Here is a 19,625-nt window from a genome sequence, read left to right as displayed (position 1 = left end):
TGAGTGATCAGAGCAGGGGCTGCACTAGAGTAATCAGGAACCTGCTAGAACCAATTAAGGCAGACAGGCTGATTAGAACACCTGCAGCCAATCAAGGCAGGCTAATCAGGGCACCTGGGTTTAAAAAGGGAGCTCACTCCGATTCAGGGAGGAGAGCCAGAGGAGAGGAGTGCGTGTGAGGAGCTGGAAGCAAGGACGCACAAGGAGCATGGAGAGTGAGAGGCGGTGCTGCTGGAGGACTGAGGAGGACAAGCATTATCAGACACCAGCAGGAAGGTCCTGTGGTGAGGATAAAGAAGGTGTTTGGAGGAGGCCATGGGGAAGTAGCCCAGGGAGTTGTAGCTATCATGCGGCTGTTACAAAAGGCACTATAGACAGCTGCAATCCACAGGGCCCTGGGCTGGAACCTGGAGTAGAGAGGGGCCCGGGTTCCCCACAAACCTCCCAACTCCTGATCAGACACAGGAGAAGTTGACCCAGACTGTGGGGAAAATCACTGAGGTGAGCAAATCTGCCAAATAAGCGCAGGACCCACCAAGATAAAGGAGGAACTTTGTCACAACATGTACATTTCTCCTCCAGAACGGCAGTTGCCTGCGGCACTGTTTTGGTATGGGCTCATGTCTAGATCCTGCACATTAGACCTGCCTTTGGCTAACACAAATCATCCCAGCCCCTTCTCAAACTACTTCCTATACCCAGTGTTGCCCCATGTTTTAATGGCTGCTTCTTCTCAGACCAGAGTTCTCATTCAAGTTAAGTGAGGAAGGAGAGGGGCCCTCATAAGTCTCGTACCACTGCCACTAGGGGCTGCAAGTGCTTGGAGGACAATTTTTCAGACATTCACGACACACATTCTTTTCAAGGTGGCTGTGACCACTTTCAGAACATTTAGAACACAGCCAGACTACATCTGCCTTGAACCAAACTCCCACAGGGTGTTACAGTTAGTACGAACAGAGCTGTCCCACAAGACTGCTGATGTGCTACCTGCTATCCACCTTAACTGGTATTTCTTACCATCAGTCAGCTCCTGCATGGACTCAAGTGCGGGCTTTGGGATGAGGCCTGATGCTTCCCCAAGGAGTAGGAGCAAGAAACAGCAGCTCTCAAGTAGCTTCCTGCCCTCATTGCAGAGGATCCCGGTGACTAGCAAATGGGGCTGGCTTCAACGCACATGAAAGAGGAGCAAAACTAAGGTCCAAAGCCTGTAAGCACTCTCTCCGTGCAAGACAGAATGAGGGGAAAAGGTCTGGGGGAAGTAGGTGCACTTGTTGAGCTGACACAAGCAGTGACTTCACAGAGTCTCCCATCACTTCTACTGTACAGTTCATTTGATGACTGATGCATTTTGTGGTCAGATGATAAAGATTTGTCGTGGTCTCTAACGCAGGTTTTGCTTGTCACAGCCAGTGACCCAGCCATGCTGCAACATCTGCTCCACAAAGCACTTTTCTGCATGTGGATACTTCCGTTTGTCTGATCAGTTAAAAGTCAATCCTGTGCCAGAATACGGAATGACAAAGCACCACTAGATGCTGCAGCTCGCACAGGCGTCAAAATGATCAGACTGGTAAGGATACTGTAAATACAGGAGCTTGCTGTTTATTAAGAAAAGTCCCAAAACAATTGCATTACATTTGTATTCACACTACAGTTAACAGCAGTGCTACCAGATTCCAAGTATGCCTGCTAACAGGCCCAGAACATATTTGAGACAATTTTTAAAAGGTTGAGAAGTGAATTCAGTTTCTATAGCAGGTGATATTATAGAGTTCAAAGAATAAAGGAGAAGCCCATCATGTTAAAAAGAAAAAAGGGAAAAAGAAATGGAAATATCAAGTCCCAGACTAGAAGAAAAAGATCCCTCCCCCATAAGATTAACCAGTAAAAACTACTACAGAATGCTGTGCCAACACCGAGCTGGCATTAAAACTCACACAACCAGTGGATCAGGCAGGTGGTCTCTACAGTAGCCTATAGAGACCAGGCAGGTCAGTTTTCAGGACCCAGCTTTAGTCCTAAACCCAGCAGAGGTTGGGAGTTCTGAGACAGAAGCAGGCTTAGCATCAGATAAGTGATGGTGGGTAAGAATGCCTTGGATAACTGCATCCGTTCCAGGGCTGGCTCCAGGCACCAGCTGGGCAAGCAGGTGCTTTGGGCAGCCAAGAGGAAGGGGTGGCACATTGGGCTCTTCGGCAGCAATTCAGCAATGGGTCCCTCGGTCCCTCTTGGAGGGAAGGACCTGCCACCGAATTGCTGCCGAAGAAGAAAGCGCCATGGTGGAGCTGCTGCCAATTGTGGCTTTTTTTTTCGCTTCTCCCTTTCACTGCTTGGGGCGGCAAAAACCCTAGAGCCAGCCCTGATCCCTTTCATCTGAACACCACAACATCCGCTGCTTCAAAAGTCTTGTCTAGTTTTTCACAAATGGAAGTCTGACGGCAATAATGTGAGGTGTGTTCACTTGCATTGATTTCTACAGGGGGCTGTAGACTGAAGTCCTTCACTTGTGTTCAGACCTCTCAGTCCCTGACAGAAGAAACTGGGGTAGGGGAGCATTTGGACTGGGGCCTTTCAGGGACACAGACAATAATCCTTATGGAATAATCCATGGAAATAATCCTCAGTAAGAGAAAAGGGCACATTATAGAGCCAGCCAGCCAGCCAAATACCTCAGACATCAATGCACAGATATTTCAGATGCTCTCATTGTGGAGTGAGAATGATCATGCCACAACAAGGTTTTTCCACAGAGGACTTAAAGGTCTGAACACAAGTAAAGGAGTTCAGTCTAAAGCCCCCTGTAGAAATCAATGCAAATGAACACACAGGCTTCCATCCCAGAGGCTTTACTGAAAGGTGCTTCTCAAGTTCCTTCTGAGAAAAGAAACAACACATCTAGACAGCCTCTCAGTGCACTTGTGTTCAGAGTCCTGATCTGGAAAATGGGCCTCTGATGTAAAAGTAGATCCTAGAATAGATTTTAGACTTGTGGGTTGGCCAGTACCTGCACACAAACTGATAACTCAAAAAAAGTGGTGATAATCCATGAACTGATAACCCCAAACCAACCAAAACATCCCCATAGAGAGACATGCACAGATCAGAGAGATCAACTGGCAGAGGAAGCCCCTAAATCTGCAGAATTGTGTACTTGTCATAACAGGTCTCATGTACATGTCTGAATGCCCCATCATCCTGCATTTATTAATATGGTCTATACAGCAATGCGTAAAGACCATTTTACTCCAGTGAACCTTGTTCTCTCAGGTCAGTATATTTTTAAACTCTGAGCAGAGATAATCAAAGGGTACAGACAAGTCATGTACAAACTACTGTGTCTTAAACTGCCTTGAGCCCTTCTGAGTGGACTCCATGATTGTGCCCGACAGAGAGACACTTCCAAAGCTGTGGCATGGGAAGGAATGGCAGCGCACACTCATGTCACAGCACAGATGCTGAGCGTTTACACTGAGATTTTAGCATTTAAATTAATTCTGAACCCATGTATTACCCCTTTCTGCCTTACATGACCAACTATATCTGTGCTTGCATCAGGAATCCCCAACCCCCGAGATAACCAGCTGCAGAATCCCTCCCTGAAGACAGCCTCCCTCTGAGACACCCAGAAGTTGGGGCAGGATATTGGCAACACAAAGATTCCCTGCTCTGGTCTCTCAGTGCCTTTGACCCTGCAGCTGAAAGGGGAAGGACTCAGGTATGGTGCTGGAAGGAAGCCTCTAAAGCCCTCCTCTCCCATTCTGGATTAGGAATGGGTTTCATACTGGTCTCAAACTGGGTTCCTCTTCCTCTTCTTGGCTCTGGGGTTGCTGGGGTGGCTCTTCATCACCTGTGTCTTGTTTGTCTCTCTCTGCTTCAAGCCAGCTCTGAGGAACGATCATTTTCTTTGGCCCGTGAGGAGGCAGCCCAATCAGGGCTTCCATGTCCTCATAGTTTATCACTTCCTTCTCCAGGAGGGTATTAGCCAGCTAGAAAGAGCAGACAGGGCAGAAGGTGAGTGTACATACGCTGAGTTCAGAAAAGTTAGTGGCAGCTCTGGCAAGGCATGAAGGAGAGCATGCTGACGTGGCAGCTAGTGCTTGGGGTGAAGAATCTCCAGGACATGCCGCCATCCTCCCCAGGAGGTCAGCTAAAACAGAAGAGAAGATGTTTGTCCATGACTGTAAGCAGCAAACAGTATCAAGGTATATACACCTCTACCTTGATATAACGTGACCCAAGATAACATGAATTTGGATATAACACGGTAAAGCGGTGCTCTGGAGGTAGAGGGGGGGCAGGGCTGTGCACTCCGGCAGATCAAAGCAAGTTTGATATAACACGGTTTCACCTATAATGTGGTAAGATTTTTTGGCTCCCGAGGACAGTGTTATATTGAGGTAGAGGTGTATTTGGACAAAGATGCAGCCAAAGCAAGATATGCTACTTTACTGGTAAAGAAATACCAATATGTTATACCGGCAAAGTGCTCCTAGTGTGGTCACAGCTACATCAACAAAGCTTGTTCTGTACTGGTTAGTAAGACAACCCCATACAAGCTGTATCAGTAAAAGTGCCGCTTTGCTGCTATAGCTGCATCTACGCTAGGGGCTTCTGCTGGCTTCACACCCTGACCCACATAGCTATGCCAGCAGAAGTACCTAGTGTAGATCTGGTCTATCTGTAGTTTTAGGGGGGGCAATATGAAACTTTTTGTGCTGCTGGCACCTGCTACAAAGACTGAGAAACAGCCAGGAGAGCTTTGGGGACAGGGGCACTCTCACAGCAGAGTACAACTTGATGCTCTGTTTCCCCTAAGCTCGGCAATCTACAGCTACTGGGGTATAAGTTAAGCACGTGATCTCTAGCTGCTGGCCTGGAGAAGCGACCAGGAGAATCACTTCAGCTGAATGAGGTCCAAGGAGCAGAGGTAGAAAGGTCTGCCCCTCTATTCCATACACTTCCATGACTTTGCACTTGTGTGAACACTCGTGAAAGGTGCCAGGTTAACAGTCAATGAAAATAAAGGCCTCCATAGGCTAAGTACAGTCTAGACAACGGCAACACAAGTTTTCCTCACTGCCCATTGGACAGAAACTCTCTCGGCATGGGAGGAAAGTTCATTCTCCAGGTCCATTCAGGTGTGTGAAAGTGACAGGACTGCCCACATTACCAACAAATGTGTCAGCAGTTAGGTAAGACAGCTGTGTGTGTAGACAGTTGTATTCAAGTTCTTTTTCTTTACATGGTTTGTTCCTACTGATAAAGCGAACAATACTGTACTTGAAGCAGGCTGGCTGGTCATTATATCTTACTGGTCACAGATTCCCTAAAGGAAGACTCAAAAAGTGTCCATACTCTGTTGGGCCAATGGGTGAGCACAGTTGATACACATGGTATGATAGCCCAGGCCCTGCTCCAAGAGTGGGAGAATTGTGACATTCCATCCCAGGATAGGTAAAGGCCCATGATCTGACACCTGAGGGGGCAGAGGTGCAGCCAGCCCTGTAACGCTTGCAGCGGTAGCTTAACAATGTGAACGGAGACTATCAACTCATCCACACTGGTGACATGGAGGTAAAAGGCTCAACGTCCCATTATTCCTCCCCTCAGATACTGTCCACTTCAATCCCTACGTAGATTTCCTGTGGACTGGTCCCCAGCTGGAGTGGTAAAGGCAGCAGTTGTTTTTTGACTCTGGCAGACATGCTGTTTCTGACATGGCAGACTTGTCCGGGCAAGGCCAATATCTATTCTCCTTGCAGTGGTGTAAATTACACCTCAGTCCCATATTTGGCATCCCAGGATCAGAGAGTCACCATGGAACTAAACATAAAGGAACTGCAGTTCTGTGCTAGAGTCTAAACTTCAACTGCCCCCATCAAGCCTCTCCACAGAGAGCACCTCTCTTACCGAACACTGAGTCCCTGAACACCATGAGCTAATGTCTAGAGACTCAGGTCATTCACCACTAAAGAAAGTTCCCACTGCAAACACACACGCATGCCAAGTCCTAATCTAATGGCTGACCAGATACGCAGCACAGTCTCTTTTTCCTTTGCTTCCTGCAATCTGGAAATGTACCAGACCCCACACGACTTCTCAAAGCTGGAAGACAAGCACAGAAACACTGCTTCCTGAAAGTACCACCACCACTTCCCAGGACACTCGCAGCCAAGGACCTGGTGGCTGCAACGATGCCAGAAGCACTAATGAAGTCCGTACCGTTTGCAGTTTGTCCCGGTTGTCCAGTAAGAGTTTCTCTGTGTGCCTATATGCTTGAGCCACCAGCACTTTTGCTTCCTGGGAAGAGAAGTGAGAAATAATGACAATGGACAGACAAAGAGGAATGAACACTATGTTCATATAAATGATGAGCTGTGCCTAGAGACATGATTTACAAACAGCAGCTGGTCAGAAAGTCCTGTCCCTAGGGAAAAGTTTGGTTCTCTCTTTTTTTTTTTAAACCAAAAAATCAAAGATTTTCTGCCAAATACTAGTCTACTCTCGATGAACTGCCACAGCACAGCAGGTGAGTCCCTAGTTGTGGGGCATCATGGGAGATGTAGTCCAGCTGGGAAACCTGGTCATAGAGGAGGAGGCAGCTGAACTGTAATTCCCATAATGCACCATGGTAGCATTTCTGAATCAAAACATTTCAGTTTTCAAGTGTTTGGTTTCTCATGAGTTGACACTGTCTGGAGAAGGCAGACACTGACAAAATGCAACGTTTTGTGAGAACATCCAATTTTCTATTTAAAACAGTTTTACTTAGAAGTTTTCAACCTGCCCTAATACAAACACCTGCTCTCTCCCTCCTTCAGAGTGTCCAAGAAATCTAGAAAATAAAGAAACAAAAATTCTATTCTTGAGATTTTTAGCTATGTATCTTTTCACAATCCAGACACCACACAGCATTGTTTATTGCACATTGTTACTCCTGGGGGAATTCTGTGCCACTGCATATGCACAGAATTTATGTCCCCCGCTGATTTCTTTGCTTCCCGCAGAAAAAACAATTTTCTAACCAGGAAGCAAAGGGAAGCCACAAAAGCAGCCATACGACCCTCCCCAGAAGTATATTTTGGGAGCCCAGGGCAGCCGTCAGAGAGGTAAATCACAGTGGGGTAGGGGGCAGGACTGGAGAAGACCCTGTTGGTGGCTCTTACTCGGCGCTGGGCTCAGCTCCTAGTCCCGGCTAGGTTGGGGAGGATGGGACTTCCTCTTCTCCTGCACGGCATCTGGGGCTGTGTCAGACCCTGTTACGTGCCTGAGTGCTCTGCAAGGACGAGGCCCACACACACAGTGAGTTATTTGGCTTTAATGAAGGTAAAGTGACACATCCGCAACGGGGACCCTGGGCGTTGCTGTCACTTAGGCGGGGAACCCAGCACAAAAGTTCAGCTCGCCTGGGTCGGAGTCCAAAGCGGACAGAGCATCAGCTATATATACACAATACAAAAGCAACTCATAATATGCAAAAGGACTTCCCACAGCTATGTCCGCCCCTTTGCCTAGGCCATACAAACTGTTTCAACCAGTTAAAAGCAAGTTATAACTGTGTCCCTACAATGACAGCCACTTAGCAAGCAGGGGCTTTTCACAAGGCCGCCGAGAAGCGGAGACACCTAGCTAGGCCGTGACACAGTCTTCCGCAGTCCCCTACAGATCCCACTCGCCAGATTTCTCGCCCAGATGCAGGGAAGCTGCTGCAAGAATTCCCCTTCCCCGAGCATTCCTGGCATCCATCACTCCTCAGGCTGCAGGGAAAGGATCCCGTACGCAGGAGCTACTTCCGCACCCTCCTGCAATCCAGCACTCTTGTCATCACCCAGCACCCTCCACCTGCAGCCCCCCCCACACCCGCAGAACACCCCCTAAAGCCCCTGTCCCCCTGACCCTGAACCCTACTCAACAAGCCCCACAGCCTGGACTCTCAACCCTACTCAATGTCCCAACCAGCTGCACTGGATTTCCACCCAAGACCCAGATGCCTACTGCCCCAGCAATCTGGAACTCCTGCTAAGCCCCTACACCAGACTCCACTGCACAGCTGCTCATCCTCAACTAGACACACGCCATCACACACACTGAGCCCCAACCCACCTTCACGCTGACTCCACTCAGTAGTTCCCATGCATCCCAGAAACGCCGCCAACAAGCCCCTGTGCATCAGATCCCCCACTGAGCCGCCTGCACCCAGATTGCCCCACACAGAACCCTCACAACCCACATTTGGATCCCCCAAACTAAGCCCCTCAACACTTGGATCCTGCATTGCTGAGCCTGTCTGCACCTGGCACGGAGGGGCAGCACTGTGGGATGTTTCTGAGACAGGCCCAGTCCTTGTGCTGTGCCAGGGATGGGTGCAGCATCATCACTGAGTCTGTGTCCTGGCGAGGAGCTGCACAGTGACCTCCCACCTCTGTGCAGCCAGTGGCCTGTGTGCCCCAATGTCATAGTGGAGTTTCCACACTTACTTGACAAATTAAATTTGCAGAATTTTAAAATATTGTGCACAGAATTTTTACTGCTTTGGCACAGAACGCCCTCAGGAGTAGCATAAATGTGGAGGGGATGGATACACTCAGATAATCACAGCATCTTTCCCTATCCAGGCATCTACTCTCAATCCCACAATCACCCCATCCTTATTTTGTTTCCCACTCCACCCTCAAAAAAGTTTGCTACAGTCACACCCTGTCCCAGATTCTGCCCCATCTCGTCAGCTCCGGTCACGCTGAAATCATGACTGCAGATCTCTGCAGAGATTACGTCTTTATACATTGCAACCTATTTTATGGCAACTAACTGAGGTTCAAATCAGCAGCATCACTGGTGCAGAAGTTGCAGCTTCACATGATTCTGCCTGTTAGGACTCCGTGAACGTTCCTACCAAGGTGACACAGAACAAACCTGTGCTGGTTTCAAGGCATTTACTTCTAAATGGCCAGTGAACACAAAACAGTGGGCTGCCAGTTTTATTTGCAATTCGTTTTTTTAAATGAAGTGAGAGAAGCAAAGAACAAAAGGGAAGCCGCCAGGACAAAGAGACTTACATGGTCCATCATTTGCTGAAGGCCCTGGCTGAAGGGGCGCCGACCTACCCCGGGTGTGCGCTCCAACTCTGGGAAAGAAAGATGCCCAATGCTGGGCACCATTCCATACTGCTTCACCATCGAATAGGCTATCTTGGTCACTTTCCTCAGGTCATCCTCTGCTCCTGAGAGAGACAGGGAGACAGGAACTCAGCATGGGATCACAGAGCTGACAGGTGTAGCAACTGGTGCACATCCAGCACACAACCCACTCTGCAAGTTAGGAGTTCAGAGCTGCAAGATCTGTGTAGCTGAACAGCCCACCCCAACCACTGACTTTGCTAACTAACCCAAGTGAAACTGTCATGCATACTACTGACAGCTCCTATAATGCACAATCTCCCCTCACTCCTCCTCCAGAGTTTGAAAACACAGTATTTCACCCCATTTGTTAAAAGAAGGAAGCTCTAGGCCCCTTATCGCTACAGCATGCTGCAGCCAGAGCCTCTAGGAATAAGCCTAAGCCAGCAGGCTGGCATGTCAGTTAGGAAAAGATGACCTACACACTGATGAGAACAAACCCATGATCAAAAAACTCATTCAATATTTTACCCCACTCCCCAGTCTGCAGATACATCTGCTGCTCAGATCACCACGAGGAAACTGATAAGCAAAGACCCAGGGTCAGGTTTTCTAAACACCCTGTGAACTACTTCAGAGACTAGAGAGAGAACACTGAAGTTCTTGCCACATAGCATAATGCTTCAAGGTGGGGATTTCGAGACTGCTCAGTGATGGTCTAGCTCTGCTCCCATCCAGGTCAATTTGCCAGAAGCTGGGAATGGGTAATAGGGGATGGATCACCTGATGATCGCCTATTCTGTTCATTCCTTCTGGGGCACCTGGCATTGGCCACTGTCGGAAGACAGGACGCTGAGCTGGATGGACCTTTGGTCTGACCCAGTCTGGCCGTTCTTATATAGAAGTTTTACTGTTGGCTTCATTGTGAACAGAGTTAGACCAATGTTGAACACTTCTGAAAACCACGCCCTCCACTTGGATTTCAACGATTAATGCTATTCTCCCACACATTATACCTAAAGACAATGACACTGGAGGCGAATCCCCCTTCTCCCCACCCTGACTTCCTCCAGCTGGTGTTACGAGGGGAGGCAGCTGAGGATCTACAGTGCTGTATAGGAGTGTCTCTACAGAACAGCTCCTTATACACCAACATGCTCTGAAAGCCAGGGAGGCAGACAGCTATCTCCCCTCTATGTAAGGGAAGGGCCCTGTTAGCCTGGCACCTCATATCGACCAACTCGTGTAAGGTTCTGGCTCCTCACCCGTCGTGACTTTGTTAAAGGTGATGGCTTCAGACACTCTCCCTCCCAAAGCCATGCACATCCTCTCAAACAGCTGCTCCTTGGTGAAGAGGTACTGGTCTTTCGGGAGGATCTGAGTAAACCCCAAAGCAGCATTTGTTCGAGGGGCTATGGAAACCTGAAACACACAAAAAGCCTCTGCCAATTTCAGAGAACAGGGGCTACGAAACAGAATCCAAGCAGGGAGAGGAGAGGAAGATATTCAGATTCTCTATTTAACTTTGGATTTGTGAGAGGCTCTGGGGTGCACTTGTGTGAGGGAACCCTTGAGATTACAGGCACAGGAGGCCAAAACGTGACAACGTCCCTTGACAGCGTTCCCTCACTGAAAGATTTCCCTTCGTAATGTCAGGAAGCACAATCGTGGAGAGAGGCAGAGAGGAATGAGACATGGAAGTCACTCTTAGGGTAGGAGTCAACTAGCCAGTGAACCCTCAAGATGCCAAAGTGATTTTAGAAACCATCAGCCAAATTCAACTCATTTCACACTTGTGCGCATGTCCTGCAGAAGTTAGTGGGATTACCAGAGTTACTAAGGCAGGCAGAAATTGGCTTTATATTAAACAGGCATCATTTGTAAGATCATTTAATTGTTGGGGGTGCAGTAACCATTTAACAAAGCAACACTACACAACAGGGTTTAGTGCTAGTGTAACACAAACGAGCCTCTGATACTGTAGGAGATTTTATTCCAATGTTAGGACTTTTTTGGGGTAGGAGGAAACACATGGGAGAATACAGCCCCACAGGTCTGAAAGGAAGCCCTTCCCTATGGAGTGCCTCCTGAGGCAGGCCAACTCACAAGCCTACCAGTCTCAAAAAGCATCCTTTCAAACCAGGGACACACGATGACCCAGCCGATAGTTTTCCAACATGCTGGCAAGCCATCTCTGAGAGGGGAAGATTGTGCATGCACACGCAGGCCATGCTGTGTGTCTGGGAGGGACAGACACATCAAGGAGCAATTGTAGGCAGATTTTAGTTCCTTTAGTGTGCACAGGGAACACTGTGGTCCCTGAGCACATCCAGTTCAGCTTTTAAATGTACAATGATGGCTGAATATGATTCCCTAGATTAAACAGCACAAAGTGCAATGCATCACCGTTATTAATGGAGTCTGATAATGGATTTCCTAATTGGGTACTTGGCCGTGTTACTGTAACCAAGTTCAGAAGAGGTAAGGGATGATGCAGCAGAGTTTAGCACAAGCTGTTGCATTATGATCAATGTACATTAGACTGGAATCCAAAAGGACCCTCTCCCCACCCCCACGCTGAGCTGTGTTATGAATTCATAAAAGACAGTTAGGTAACCTTCATCACAGCCTCTGTGTGTTCCAGCAGCCAGCCAACCAGCGCATGGCCTGACTCGTGAAAAGCCACTACCCTCCGCTCCTCCTGTGACAGGATCTTACTCTTTTTGGCAGTGCCTGAGGAAGAAGGGAGAGAGCTTCAGTTGGGAAAATGGGTTATTGGCTTACACCTGTCACCAGTTCAGAGTTTACTCTCTTTTCCGAGCCAGTCAAGTGTGCAGTGTAACAGTTAGCGAGCTCATTACTCTTGCCTGCCCTGCCACCCCATCCAGATGGAAAAAGCAACACTGCCTCAATTCTGTGCTATAAAAGAGGTGCCCTCTATCACCTTACAAGTTAACCACGGCAGAATTCAGCCTGAAGTGTAGGCTGTTTTATTGTGCACTGAACTGAAGCATGAGATGTTTTCAGCTGAAATCTCTTATTCTCTCTTTTCAAAGGGCTGAGTTAAGACACATTTTAATAGATTATTTCCGCCTTCCTAATGACTAAAGCACAGGCCTAGGATTCAGATCTGGGATCAGGTGTACCACAGACTCTCAGAAAAGTAAGTTGGCCAAGGTTACAGTGTCTCAGTTCCACATCTACAAGATGAAGATACCCACTGAGCTGGCAGGGGTGTTCTGAGGCTTAGTTTGGCTGTAAGGCCCTTGAACTCCTTAGATAGGAGACATCATAGAAATGCAAGATGTTTAGATTATAAACATCTGCAACAGAAGACGGTCCCCGTCCAAGGATTCAGTCTACTAGGAACACTGAAATAGTGCAAGATCAAGGTTGCACATGAAAGCTTAGTGCAAATCTTGGGAGGTTTTCCATGCTGGTTATTCATGGAATAGTCTAAATCCTCGCAGTCTGAGGCTTTAGCTTTTGGAATCAGCATATTAAGATGAACTCTCAGTGTTCTCTCCCCTCCTTAAAAAAGGAAAAAAAGGTGTTTTTAATGTTCATTTTCCATGCCAATGCACTACAAATTGGAAAAAGCCCAATTAATATTTTGAAGAGATGCTGAATAGAAGTCAAACTTGTAGCATATGTGCAGAAAATATGCTAACTGTAGAGTACAGGACACATCAAGAACTCCACTACACGTACTGTGCAGGGTGCCAGTCTTTTAAAGCAGCTGTTTCTGCATGGTGCCAGGATCTGTAGGGGGCAGAATGGGCTCAGTGGAGAACATCAGCAGTGCACTGATTTTGTATGATACTCTGGAAAAAACATTGTTTAAAATATGTTAATAGAAAGCCAGGAGCCTTATTCAACAAAGAAATTGCAAATTACATTCAAATACGTTTTGTATAAACACTGCCCAGGGATCCCAGCAAGAGCTATGCCTCAGAAGACATGATGGGGATGGAACAGCAGCTTCAGATCAGAATGGCCTCAATTTTAATCAGAATAAGGTCAGTCCCTTAATCTTCTTTTAACACAGGTTGGGTTATTAATTATTATTATTATTTAATTCTAGAAGCATTTCCTTGTCAACCCACCAGGGACAGAGACAGTATGAAACTCTTTGCAATAGCACAGAATGTTCCTGCATAATTGCTTCTTCCCTTGAATAATGCCAGCCTCGTCTAGGAGAGTCCCCCGAGGGCTTGTTTTTATACTGTTTAGGAGCAGAATGTGCCGAGGATGCTGCTGTAATGCAGCACTAGTCAAGGGTGCAAGCAGGCTCCACCATAGGCACAGCCGCTCTCTCTGCTGGCATCCTCCACAGGGAGCCTATTAGACACTGCTCCATCTTCTCAATACATTTTCCCTCATTCCCAGGAGACAAGACTTCCAGACTGGTCCCATTTCCAGGCTTGAAGTCTTGGCAGTGATCAGCATTTGAGAAGCACCTTTAACCATTCTCCCTTGTTACAGCAAAGGGTTTAAGGCTGACGTGGCTTTCAGCACCTGCAATCAAATCCCTTGATTTAACACCACTCTTCCTAAAGCAAAGACACTTGCAGTAAAGACCGGGGGTATGTCTCCTTCACTTGCAGGGAAGTCCAGCAATGACATTGTTGTGTGTGGACAGTTAAGACAGCAGCACCACCATTAAGTATTTTTGTGCTTGGCAGCACCATGAAAGCTCCAGACTCCCTTAACCCAAAGAGCTACAGTCCCGCTGGTTAATAAACTCAGTCTGTTCAGTGATTCAAAACACTTTATGACCTCAGACTTGCATCATAGACCTTAGTTACAAAATCAAAATGTGTCAGAATGAGGATGACTGGGGAAGGCAAGCGTGACCACCAATGGAAAACTCAGCTAAGTCCCTCCTCAAGGAGACTGGCCTTTTCTCCAGCAGAGGCAGCAGCTGCACCATAGGAGAATCTGAAACAAGCATTGGCCTTTGCTAGCTTACGCCTTTGCAGAGCAACTTGGAAGGACCTTCACTGGCCATACTTGGTGCTGCTAAGCAGCCAGGTGTCTGGCTTTGTGCAAGTGTGCACAGAATTACCCAGAATGCTCAGGGGGAATTGCACTTTTAAGGTAGATGAAATTGTAAATAGTCCCCTGCAATTCTTATTTAAGAGGTTTAGAAAGCACCTATTCATGGGCATTTAAGCACTTTATAATAAAACGAGACTAAAACTCCAAATGAGGAAACAACTGACTCAACACAAGTGTTCTGACTCATGGACCATAACCATCTGGCAGAGCACCTCACACCTGACAAGCATGCAGCCTCTTCTGTGTGTCCAGTATCACACCTCTTATAGTGGCACTGTACTATGTAAGTAGCCAAATATTTCCATTGTCATAATCAAGACCCTGTGTGCTCTGCAGCAGAATGGACCAAAATTCTGCAGCATTCTAGTGCAGCAGATTTAAAATTCTGTGGTAGTTTCAGGTGAATTCAAAGAGGCTTTTATAGAATTAAAAAGGAATACTACCATCAGTGCAGTGTAGTGTACAGTTAGTACAGTGCATTCCCTGGCTTATTTTGATATTAAACATACTCTGCTCACAAATTTTGTGTGTGCTGCAGATTGTTACATGAACAGTTCATAATTTGCATTTTTGGAGTTTTTGGTTTGGGGAGGAGAGCCTGAAATGTATTCAGCTCGTTGGGGGACAGTTGTGACTTTGGCACCTGGGAAACCATGGCTTGGGATTGTTGGATAAGTGCTCAAATAACATGGAGTTGCTGGCAGGATGTTCTCTGCGATGGCTCCTCAGTTTCAGAGCTCACCGCAACTTGGTCCACCAGAACCTGGATTTGTTAACCTTGCAGACACACTGCACAGCTCCTCTTTTTCAGGGCTGTTGAGGAGGGGGCATCCCTTTAGCACGGTTTGGTATTTATATTTATGCCATAGGTGCCCAGAGCGCTGGATGGGCACCGAAAGCTATATTTTAGGAATGTAAAGAATTGAAGAACAAACATGTGAATTGTCCTCCTTAGGCTTCAGAGTTACCCTTTTGTGATAGGAGGAGATTACACCTACTAGTCCAGGTTGTCTATAGACTCAGAGAGAACTATCAGTTTGGGCTCAGGTTTGGAAAGTTTTCTGCACCATGAGTGCTTAGACTCTCAAGCACAGTTCTGCAACTGCAAGTTTCCCAAAGCCCTACCTGTACTAAGGGGAAAGCGTGGTCAGAACCACCTGTCTTGCTAGAACTCTGCCCACTAAAGAACCATATGCCAAAAGGCATGACAAGCATCACGGAGGCATTAGAAAGAACGAAAAAAGATTAAGGCTTCTTACCTGCAATGACTCTCTCTACAGCATACTCAAAGTTGAAAGTATCAATGGATTTATAGCCCTCCCTGGCAGCATGGAGAGCCGCCTCGTTACAGATGTTTGCTATGTCAGCGCCTACAGGTAAGAGTTAACAAATCAAGCTTTTTTGTAAAGAGGAACAAAGAGCTCAGGACACAAAAAAACAGGCACAAACCTGGGGGAGGTGCTATGGAAATGAAATACATCTGCATCACCAGCTCTCTTGGAAGAGAGCACAAACTTTGTTTCTGTTGCTTATGTTAGATTTAAATAATATGATCGACTTCTTGGCAATCAGCACCGGGCTGCCACACAGGACAGAGCTGAGCTATCAGTTAGCAGGGCGAAAGCCCACGCTGGCTCTCAGCAATAGAGGAGCGGTGCGGTGCGGGTAGCTGGTCTGGCTTGGGCCACTGCGTTGTTCTTACAGCAACTGCACAAACCTCTCCACAGGAGAGAAAACATCTGTTCCGAGTTTGTGTGGATGAGTGATGGGGGGGGAGGGGGTTGCTGCAAAAAGTCACAACAGAAGCAGTGAGCTGGGGCCTGTTAGAGGGGAAACCCAGCAAGGGCATTCCAGGAACTACATGCAGACCGACGCCGTGGAGTCCATGGTCAGAAGCTGTGTTCCAGTAAACTATCCCTAGAAGTTCCGGGGTGTGGGAATGTGGAGATCAGCTTGATTTTACCCTGCTCTACAAAGTAGCCTCTACTCATTGCTACCCAGCAGCGAAGTACTTTTGTTAAAGTGTTCACTGATCTACAAGTCTTTCCCCAGCTTAATGCACTGAGGGCAGCATCTCATTCTCAACAACCAGGAAGAGGCAAAAGCAGCAGCTCTTTCCCATGAGAATCTGGGTCATAAGTGATGTAATGGCTCCCCTCCACCCCACCACCAAGGTAGAAAACAGCTGGATGCTCAAAACATTCAGGGACTAAAAAACATCCACAAACAGTTGCTCATCCACACACAGATTTGTATCCAAGAGAGTCTGCGCAGGTTCTGGCCATTTCAACAAGAGAGGGAGCAGAGAGGAAATAAAACCACTCAGACCAGCAGACATTGTAAAGGAGGGTGTGGCTAAAACAGAGGTGAGCAAACTACAGCCTGCAGGACTGTCCTGCCCGGCCCTTGAGCTCCCGGCTGGGGAAGCTACCCCCTCCCCTGCTGTTCCCCCTTCCCCGCAGCCATGCCACCGTGCAGGCAGCACGGGTTGCACCCACCCACCTCAGGCTTTCCAATAAGCCAGTCCTGCTGCTCTGAGTGGCATGGTAAGGGGCCGGGGAGTGTAGGGGGGGAAGGTTAGATAAGGGGCAAGAGGTCCTGGGGGCAGTCAGGGGACAGGGAGAAGAGAGCAACTAGATGGGGCGGAGGTTCAGCGGTGGTCAGGGGATGGGGCATGGGGGGGTTGGATAGGTGTGGAAGCCCAGGGGGGCCTGTCAGGGGGCAGGGGTGTGGATAGGGGGTGGAGCAGTCAGGCGACAGGGAGCAGCGGGAGTTGGATGGGGCGGAGGTTGGGGTGGTCAGGGATGGGGCGTGGGGAAGGGGTTGGATTAGGCGTAGGAAGCCCTGGGGGCCTGTCAGGGGCAGGGATGAGGATGGCGGTGGCGTTGGCTGGCAGTCAGGGGGGGAGCAGGGGGAGTTGGATAGGGGGTTGGGTCCTGGGGGGAGCGGTTCAGGGCGGGGGATATGAGGGGACAAGGAGCAAAGGGGGATTCTGAGGGGGACAGTCAGGGGGTGGGAAGTGGGAGGGTTCAGATAGGGGATGGGGGCCAGGCTGTTTGGGGAGGCACAGCCTTCCCTACCTGGCCCTCCATACAGTTTTGCAACCCCGATGTGGCCCTCGGGCCAAAAAGTTTGCCAACCCCTGGGCTAAAACAACCAACCCTTGAGTTTACAAACAAGGAAACCCTTACAGTGCCTCAACCCCCGCCTAAGGAACAAGCCTGGCTCATACCACTGAACCCCGGGGTTAGCTCAGCCAGGCGCTGGGAATAGAAGCTGCCAGCTTGGGTCAGCTTCAGACTCTTCAGGTGCTGCTCGAAGATCTCTCTTCTCTCCTGTAACGAAAAGGAAGAGCGTTTGCATGGAGGGGTTAGCGCCCCAGCCCAAAAACCTGGCACCACTGTCACCTGGAGGTGAGACTAGGGGGAATAAATGTCCCCCCATCACACACATCCCTGGGAAGCCGGAGGTAAGAAGCACAAGTGGCTAGTACATTACGAAAGCTGTGATGAGGGCCAGCCACAAGAGGGCAGCAATGCCCTGCTTTGAGCCCTCAAAGGATTTACCAGTTTTGATTTCACCAGTGACACAGAGCTTTCAAATTCAAGACAGACATATGGAGGCTTACAATGAGTCACCGGCTCCTCTCTCCAAGGGGAACTCTCCCCCCTCCCAGCTTTCACCCTCACTAATCTCTGAACATTTCTTTAACAGCACAGCACTTAGAGCAAAGGAATCAGGAGCTCCCAGCCCAAAGCCTGCTCCCTCCCCTGCCACTGGGAAGACGTCTCCTACTTGCTGTGCGGCATGTGGCCATTTCTTAGATTAAGTTGGGGGGCTAGATGAGAGCTGGCAAGGGGCCAAAGTGTGACTCATTCAGCTAGTCCAGGAGGTCCTGATTAAAACAATGAGTTCCTCCCTCCCATCCTTCGGGGCAGCTGCACAGTTCATATTTCCGGTGCCAGATTGTATCAGGCATTTAAGGTATTTTAAATGAAAAGTCTGTGGATGACGGTGAAGCCGCAGATGGAAGGAGGAGACAATCTGCTGGAAGAGTGAGTCTTCCTTGCTGCTTTCAGAGTCTGCGTCCAGACTCTGCTACAAGTCCCATCCTAGCAAACATGTTGGACTCCCACTGCTAAGCAGATCTGACTGGGTTCATGGTTCAGGAGAATACGCATGCCAAGCAGCCTGCAAGGAAGAGAGTGGGTATCCAAACACAAGCAAGACAGAGAGTGAGATAACTAGTGCTTCATTTATAACGAAAGAGGAGCGGGTCTCAAGCAATTTTTTTTTTACTTTCATAACTGATGCAGCAAACCCAGGGGCGCCAGGGCTCTGAACTGCCACGCCCCAGCACAAATTAAGCACTGCAGGTAACACACCGGAATGAATGGTGAAGGTGCATTACCTAACCTGAGATCTGCCCAGACAGGCAGTATTGGCTAGAGAACCAGTTTAGGCAGCTCCTAGTTTCATGGAGAGAGGATACAGATATGCATGAAATTGCTGTCTCCATGACAAAAGGAGAACTCCAAAGCAAAGCTCTCTGTCAAGGCCAGATTGAAGCAAAGGGAGGTGCTAATACCAGAGTCTCTGTACTGTGGGCTACTGCATTCATATATTGGGTCTTTGGCTTAGGACACAAGTGGTAAGATGGGCAACACAGGATTGCCGTTCCCACTACTGCCAACTTTGGACTTTGCCAGCACAGATACTGAACAAAAAGTGAAGAATTGTGACACCAGATTCACACACACAGATGGTCCAAGGGGATACATACCTGGAGTGTGGGAAGATCAATAAAAATGTGTCTGTCAAGCCTCCCGGGTCTCATCAGAGCATTATCCAAGATGTCAGCACGGTTGGTGGAAGCCAACACTATGACATGATCTGTGGTTCCCATCCCTGCAGCAAAACAAGAGCAGACGTGAAGGTAAAGGGTTTCTGTATCATAATGTACAGTGCAGGCTTCTTGTTGCTGAGGCACGATGGGAAGTGGAGAATTCCATCCACAGCTTTACAACATTCAGCCACAGGACATCTTTGGCATCCTTTGGGGATGGCGAGATTGAAGACATTTGTTCTTTTTAGTAATGTGTGAAGGGAGGCCTAGAGAAGTGTGTGAGATTAGAAGTGGGTTACGGATTTTGGTCTTTCCTTGCACACCTTGGTAAACAAAGGCATCCCAGGTGCGCTATACACCGGTATAAAGAGTCCAAGCCCGAGGAGCTTACAGCCTGAACAAACAACATACAGACGAGGGACAGAATGCAACAAAAAAAGTGACTAAGCAGCGATGTTCAGCACACAGCTCCCGGGTGACATGATTTGCACTGGGTTTGCTTTTCGTGCTGATAAGGATAAAAGGGAGTTATAGGGCTAATAAACCTGTGGTGCTGGTGTGGGACTTGTAGGGAGGGAGCTTGGCAGACAAGGTTTCAT

At 48.2% G+C, this 19,625-nt stretch overlaps 1 protein-coding gene across 1 annotated transcript in view; it reads right to left on the bottom strand.

Moving 5' to 3' along the window:
- Nucleotides 1-1,580: 1,580 nt before the first annotated feature.
- The window catches only part of SPG7 (SPG7 matrix AAA peptidase subunit, paraplegin), a 46,186-nt gene continuing 28,141 nt past the window's right edge, over nucleotides 1,581-19,625 (bottom strand). The window contains 8 exon segments of the mRNA XM_032764253.2: nucleotides 1,581-3,989; nucleotides 6,226-6,303; nucleotides 9,060-9,223; nucleotides 10,385-10,541; nucleotides 11,737-11,852; nucleotides 15,440-15,550; nucleotides 17,413-17,515; nucleotides 18,964-19,088. Coding sequence (XP_032620144.1) covers nucleotides 3,780-3,989; nucleotides 6,226-6,303; nucleotides 9,060-9,223; nucleotides 10,385-10,541; nucleotides 11,737-11,852; nucleotides 15,440-15,550; nucleotides 17,413-17,515; nucleotides 18,964-19,088 — 1,064 coding nt within the window. The 3' untranslated portion in view covers nucleotides 1,581-3,779.

The sequence above is a fragment of the Chelonoidis abingdonii genome, chromosome 19 (genome assembly GCF_003597395.2).
Source record: "Chelonoidis abingdonii isolate Lonesome George chromosome 19, CheloAbing_2.0, whole genome shotgun sequence".
Lineage (NCBI taxonomy): Eukaryota > Metazoa > Chordata > Testudines > Testudinidae > Chelonoidis > Chelonoidis abingdonii.
Note: the sequence above shows the minus strand (reverse complement) of the source record. Positions and strands in the feature narration are given on the sequence as shown.